Source organism: Colobus angolensis, unplaced genomic scaffold (assembly GCF_000951035.1).
Source record: "Colobus angolensis palliatus isolate OR3802 unplaced genomic scaffold, Cang.pa_1.0 Scaffold39, whole genome shotgun sequence".
Classification (NCBI taxonomy): domain Eukaryota; kingdom Metazoa; phylum Chordata; class Mammalia; order Primates; family Cercopithecidae; genus Colobus; species Colobus angolensis.
Window position 1 is genome coordinate 812,476 of NW_012117265.1, and position 7,141 is coordinate 819,616.

Genomic DNA, 7,141 nt, shown 5'->3' on the forward strand with positions numbered 1-7,141 from the left:
GATTTTATCATTTTTAGATGTTTGTGACTTCTATTAGATTTGGTAATGTAATTTTATTTATTTATTTTTTGAGACAGAATCTCACTATATTGCCCTTGCTGGAATGCAGTGGCTCAGTAATGGTTCACTAGTCTTCATGTCCTGGGCTCAGGTGATCCTCCCACCTCAGCCTCCCCATTAACTGGGACTACAGGCATACCACCATGCCTGGCTAACTTTTTTTGTATTTTTTTTGCAGAGACAGGGTTTTGCCCTGTTGCCCAGGCTGGTCTCAAACTCCTGGGCTCAAATGGTCCATCTGCCCTGGCCTCTCAAAGTGCTGGGATTACAGGCATGAGCCATGGTGCCCAGCTGGTAGTGTAATTTTTAGTTATTTAGATCTGTTTTAGTTATTTAGGGAATCTTATAAATATTCATGAGAGATAACATTGAGTTCTTTTCTAATAATACAGTCTCTCATTGCCCTTCTTTCCTTCTCCTTTGACATTACCCAATAAGATGTTCAAAATTTTTCCACTGGGATGGTGAAATATCTTTTATTATTTGTCATGCTTAACTACATTTGATCTAGAGGAAACCAGTTACCAGCTTCCAGATTTTCTGTTAGTATAATCCCGGAGGATGTGCCAAATCCTCCAGCTAACAAGTTGCAAAAAAATGTGAAATTTTATCTACCAGGCTCTCTCATTAGAGACCCAGTGCCTATAGTGTTTTTTGGTGGCTGGTTTAGTCTGTTTTTTGTTGCTTAAGAATAATCTGAACTTGGATAATTTATAAGGAACAATATTTGTTTTTTACTGTTGTGGAGGCTGGGAAGTCCAAGGTTAAGCCTGGGCATCTGGGGAGAACCTTCTTGCTGGTGGGGACTCTGCAGAGTTCCTAGATGGCACAAAGCATTACATGGCAACGGCTGAAGTGCCTAACTCGGGTCTCTTCCATCTTATAAGGACACCAGTCCCCTTCCTGAGGTAATTTATTTATTCATTAAGCCATTGATCCATGAATAGAGTAACTTATTCATGAGGTCTGAACCTTCAAGACTCAATCACCTTTTCAATTCCCACCTTTTATTACTCCCACTTTGCGGATTAACTTTCAACATGTGTTTTGGAGGGGACAACCATTCAAACTTAGCAGTGGCTGATCACATACACTCCCTCTGCTGAGTTTGTAAGATTCTAAACTCTCAGAACGTAGGAGTTAAGCAAATAATATACTTTTTGCATAAACAGTTTAGATACAATCAAGCCCTGTTATTAGTTACATTGGTGGGGCACTCCCTAAATCCAGTTCCTAGACAACCATAAAAGGTCCAACTTTGAGAATAAGAACGGTAAGGACATGTAGTCTCAGGACTGCTAATGGTAGCTCTCTTCTGCACAGTCAGTAGTAGGACTTTGTCAGTAGGACTTTGACAAGAACCGCAACCCACTACAGGAATAAATGTTAGGGTGATCCAGGCAATAAGACTCATTTAACTCACCAAGAAGAGACCTGTTCCTATTTACCTGTTTGGTAAAGTAACTTTTTAATGTTTCAGGACACAGTGGCCTTTGAGGATGTGGCTGTGAACTTCACCCAGGAGGAATGGGCTTTGTTGGGTCCATCACAGAAGAATTTGTACAGATATGTGATGCAAGAAACCATCAGGAACCTGGACTGTATAAGTAAGGATGGTATCATGTCTTCACTTAATCAATTACAGACATTTGTTTCATGGTCATCAGTGCTGTTCAATGATTTGAAATATGGAAAGGGCATGTGATGGACTCTTGAACAACACAGAATTCAGAGGTGACAGCCCTGAAAGAAGTATTTCCTCATACAATTTTTTGTCCACCACAGCTTAGGCAGCCATTGACCAGCAGCCTTATTGCTAACATAAGCAGTTGATTGGCTGGGCACGGTGGCTCACGCCTGTAATCCCAGCACATTGGGAGGCCAAGGCAGGTGGATCACGAGGTCAGGAGTTCGAGACCAGCCTGACCAACATGGTGAAACCCTGTCTCTACTAAAAATACAAAAGTTAGCCGGGCATAGTGGCATGTGCCTATAATCCCAGCTACTCAGGAGGCTGAGGCAGCAGAATCACTTGAGCCCAGGAGGCAGAGGTCACAGTGAGCCGAGATCATGCCACTGCACTCCAGCCTGGGAGACACAGTGAGAATCCCTCTCAAAAAAATAAAAAAATAAAATAAAGTTGATTAATCCATATTAATCCATATATTGTAAGTCACGTATTACATACTATATTCTCACAATAAAGTGAGCTAGAGAAAGAAAATACTGATAAGAAAATCATAAAGAAGAGAAACTATATTTACTATTCATTAAGTGGAGGTAGATGATTAAAAGGTCTTTATCCTCATCTTTACATTGAGAAGGCTAAGTAAGAGGAGGGATTGATCTTGGTGTCTTAGGGATAGCAGAAACTGAAGAGAATTCATATATAGGTGGAGCTGTGCAGTTCAAACATGTGTTGTTAAAGAATCAACTGTAAGGCTGGGTACAGTGGCTCATGTCTGTAATCCCAGCACTTTGGGAGGCCGAGGTGGGAAGATCACTTGAGGTCAGGAGTTCGAGATTAGCCTGGCCAACATGGTGAAACCCCATCTCCAATAAAAATACAAAAATTAGCTGGGTGTGGTGGCAGGCACCTGTAGTCCCAGCTACTCAGGAGGCTGAAGCAGGAGAATCGCTTGAACGTGGGAGGCAGAGGTTGCCATGAGCCAAGATCGTGCCAGTGCACTCCAACCTGGGCAACAGAGTGAGACTCTGCCTCCACCCCCAAACTGTACAGAATTAACTGTAGTTTGGTGAATGAATCATGTATGATTGCAGTATGCGTAAAATCTTAGTGTTTTATATAATTTTATAATAATGTATAGTGATTTTCTGGGTCTACCTTTTAGGAAAGATATGGGAAGGCCAGAATACTGAAGATCAGAACAAAAATCCTAGGAGAAATCTAAGGTAATTTGCACTCACAGGAGAAAGTTATGTTTCTGAAGTGATTCTCAGAATGAAAGGAAATTTTAAAAACAAAATGAACAAGCCCAGCTTAAATTTATTTTTTATTTTTTAAAATTATTTTTATTATTATTTTTAGTCAGGGCCTTGCTTTGTTGCCCAGGCTGGAGTTCAGTGACATGATCTTGACTCACTGCAGCCTCAACCTCCCAGGTTCATGTGACCCTCCCACCAGAGCCTCCTGAGTAGCCGGGACTACACGTGCACGCCACCACACTTGGTTAATTTTTGTATTTTTTGTAGAGACAGGGTTTTGGCATGTTTCCCAGGCTGGTCTTGAATTCCTGCGCTCAAGTAATCTGCCTGCCTTGGCCTCCCCAAATGCTAGGATTACAGGCGTAAGTCACTGCATCAGCTTAAATTTATTTAGTCTTTAAAAATTTCCTCCTAAAACATATTCTAAGAATTTACATATGAGGCTGGACATGGTGGCTCACGCCTGTAATCTCAGCACTTTAGGAGGCTGAGGCGAGCAGATTACTTGAAGTCAGGAGTTTGAGACCAGCCTGGCCAACATAGCGAAACCCTTTCTCTACAAAAGTACAAAAGTTAGCTGATCATGGTGGTGTGCACCTTTAACCCCAGCTGCTTGGGAGGCTGAGGCAGGAGAATTGCATGAACATAGGAGGTGAAGGTTGCAGTGAGCCAAGATTGCACCATTGCACTCCAGCCTGGTGACACAGCAAGACTCCGTCTCAAAAAAAAAAAAAAAAAAAAATTAGCCAAGTGTGTTGGTGCACACCTATAATTCCAGCTACTCATGAAGCTGAAGTAGGTTGATCATTTGAGTTCAGGAGGTCAAGGCTGCATGAACCATCATCCTGCTGCTGCACTCCAGCATGGGTGACAGAGCAAGATCCTGTTTCAAAAAATAAATTAATTAATTAAAAGAAAAAAAAAACCAAAAACCCTGCTGGTGTTGGGTTGTCTTGCATAGCATTCAGTTCATTCATGTTCAAACAGGGCTTGAAGCCTACACTTTGCATGGTAATGTTAAAAAGGTATATCTGACCAGGTGCAGTGACTCACGTCTGTAATCCCAGCACTTTGGGAGGCCAAGGCAGGTGGATCACGAGGTCAGGAGTTTGAGAACAGCCTGGTCAACATAGTGAAACCCCATCTCTACTAAAAATACAAAATTAGCTGGGCATGGTGGCGTGCGCCTCTAATCCCAGCTACTTGGGAGGTTTAGGCAGGAGAATTGCTTGAACCCGGGAGGAAGAGGTTGCAGTGAGCCGAGATCATGCCACTGCACTCTAGCCTGGGTGACAGAGCAAGACTCCATCTCAGGGAAAAAAAAAAGAAAGAAAGAAAAAGTACATCTGATACCTATTAATACACATAAAATCATTTAGAAACAACTATTTAGTAACGTACTTCTCATTTTTTATAGATGTCATATGGTAGAGAGATTCAGTGAAAGTAAAGACAGTGGTCAATGTGGAGAAACATTTAGCCTGATTCGAGGTAGTATTGTGAACAACAGCATTTGTCCTGGAGAAGATCCATGTCAAAGCACCGAGTGTGAAGAAGTCATAATGGGTCATTTATCTCTTAATAGCCACATCACAGTTAATGCTGGATACAAACCTTGTGAGTATCAGGAATATGGCGAGAAGCCACATACACATAAACAACGTGGGAAAGCCTTCAGTTACCATCACTCCTTTCAGTCGTGTGGAAGGCCTCACACTGGAAAGAAATGCTATGAGTGTAAGGAATGTGGAAAAACCTTCAGTTCTCGTAGAAACCTTCGAAGACACATGGTAGTGCAAGGTGGAAACAGACCTTATAAATGTAAGTTGTGTGGAAAAGCTTTTTTTTGGCCCAGTTTATTGCGTATGCATGAAAGAACGCACACTGGAGAGAAACCGTATGAATGTAAGCACTGTTCTAAAGCCTTTCCTTTTTACAGTTCCTATCTAAGACATGAGAGAATGCACACTGGGGAGAAACCGTATGAATGTAAGCAGTGTTCTAAGGCCTTGCCTGATTCCAGTTCCTATATAAGACATGAAAGAACTCACACTGGAGAGAAACCCTATACATGTAAACAATGTGGGAAAGCCTTCAGTGTTTCCAGTTCCCTTCGAAGACATGAAACCACTCACAGTGCAGAGAAACCCTATGAGTGTAAGCAATGCGGGAAAGCATTTCATCATCTTGGAAGCTTTCAAATACACATGAAAAGGCACACTGGAGATCGACCTCATAAATGTAAGATATGTGGGAAAGGCTTTGATCGTCCCAGTTTAGTTCGATATCATGAACGAATTCACACAGGAGAGAAACCCTATGAATGCAAACAGTGTGGGAAAGCGTTATCTCATAGCTCAAGCTTTCGAAGACACATGATAATGCACACTGGAGGTGGACCTCATAAATGCAAGGTATGTGGGAAAGCCTTTGTTTATCCCAGTGTATGTCAAAGACACGAAAAGTCTCACAGTGGAGAGAAACCCTATGAATGCAAGCAGTGTGGGAAAGCGTTATCTCATAGCTCAAGCTTTCGAAGACATGTGGTAATGCATACGGGAGATGGGCCGAATAAATGCAAGGTATGTGGGAAAGCCTTTGTTTATCCCAGTGTATGTCAAAGACATGAAAAGACTCACTGGAGAGAAACAATATGAATGTAAACAATGATAAAGTCTTCTATATTTCCAGTTCCCTTTGACATCATGAATAAACTTGCACTGGACAGAAACCCTATAAATGTAAATGTGGGAAAGCCTTTCATAATTTTTATTCCTTTCAAAATCATGAAACAACTCACACTGGAGAGATACTATATGAATGTAAGGAATGTGGGAAAGCAATCAATTCTTTTTAAATACAGTTGTCAACATATAACAACTCACAGAGCAGAAAAACCCTGTAAATGTAAAATATGTAGGGAAGCCATTCCCTTCGGTCATTTTGAAGCCTTCAGTCATTTTGGTAACTTAAAAGTACATGAGGCTGGACACAGTGGCTCATGCCTGTAATCCCAGCACTTTGGGTGGGCAGATCGCTTGACCTCAGGAACTTGAGACTAGCCTGGGCAAAATGGTGAAACCCTGTCCCTACAAAAAATAGAAAAATTAGTAGATGTAGTGGTATGCATCTGTAGTCCCACCTACTTGGGAGGCTGGGGTGGGAAGATCTCTTGAGCCCAAGGGGTGGGGGTAGCAGTGAGCCAAGACACACTGCACTCCAGCCTGGGCAACAGAGCCAGACCCTGTCTCAAAAAAAAAAAGTACATGAAAGGATTAACTCTGGAGAGAAGTCATATGAATGTAAGAAATGTAGAAAAGCATTGAATTCTCTCAGGTCCTTGCATAGACATAAAAGGACTCACTGGAGAGATACTCTATAAATGTGTGAAATGTAGGAAAATATTCTTTAATGTTATTTCATTTCAGATAGAAATAATTCTCATTGGAGATAAACCCTATGAATGTAAACACATAGTAAAGCCTTAATTAGCCTCAATTTCTTTCAAATACAGTTATCCCCTAATATGTGCAGGAGATTGGTGCCACCACCCCCTGGGCATACCTAAATCCACACATGGCAAGTCCCTTTTTAAAAAAGACATATTTGGGTTAGGCACAGTGGCTCCCATCTGTAATCCTAGCACTTAAGGAGTCCAAGGGAGGTGGATCACTTGAGCTCAGGAGTTAGAGGCCAGCCTGGGTAACATGGCAAAACCCTGTCTCTACAAAAGATACACAGATTAGCCAGGTGTGGTGGCATGTACCTGTAGTCCCAGCTACTAGGGAGGTTAAGGTGGGAGGATCACTTGAGCCTGGGAGGCTGAGATTCCAATGAGTCAAAATCACATCACTGCTCTCTAGCATGGGCAACAGAATGAGACCCTGTCTCAAAAAATAAAAATAAAAAATATTTGCATATTTCTTTTTTTTTTTTTTGAGACGGAGTCTCACTCTGTTTCCCAGGCTGGAGTGCAGTGGTGCGATCTTGGCTCACTGCAACCTCCACCTCCCGGGTGCAAGCAGTTCTCCTGCCTCAGCCTCCTGCGTAGCTGGGATTACAGGTGCCTGCCCCCACACCCAGCTAATTTTTGTACTTTTAGTAGAGATGCGGTTTCACCATGTTGGCCAGGCTG

At 42.1% G+C, this 7,141-nt stretch overlaps 1 protein-coding gene across 2 annotated transcripts in view; it reads left to right on the forward strand.

Moving 5' to 3' along the window:
- LOC105520812 (zinc finger protein 563) overlaps positions 1-5,756 on the forward strand; it is a 21,185-nt gene extending 15,429 nt beyond the window's left edge. For both annotated transcript variants that reach the window (XM_011954749.1, XM_011954748.1), the window contains 3 exons: positions 1,541-1,667; positions 2,913-2,973; positions 4,424-5,756. In XM_011954749.1, the coding sequence (XP_011810139.1) occupies positions 1,541-1,667; positions 2,913-2,973; positions 4,424-5,663 (1,428 nt within the window). In that variant the 3' untranslated portion in view covers positions 5,664-5,756. The remainder of the gene's footprint in view (positions 1-1,540; positions 1,668-2,912; positions 2,974-4,423) is intronic.
- Positions 5,757-7,141: the final 1,385 nt, after the last annotated feature.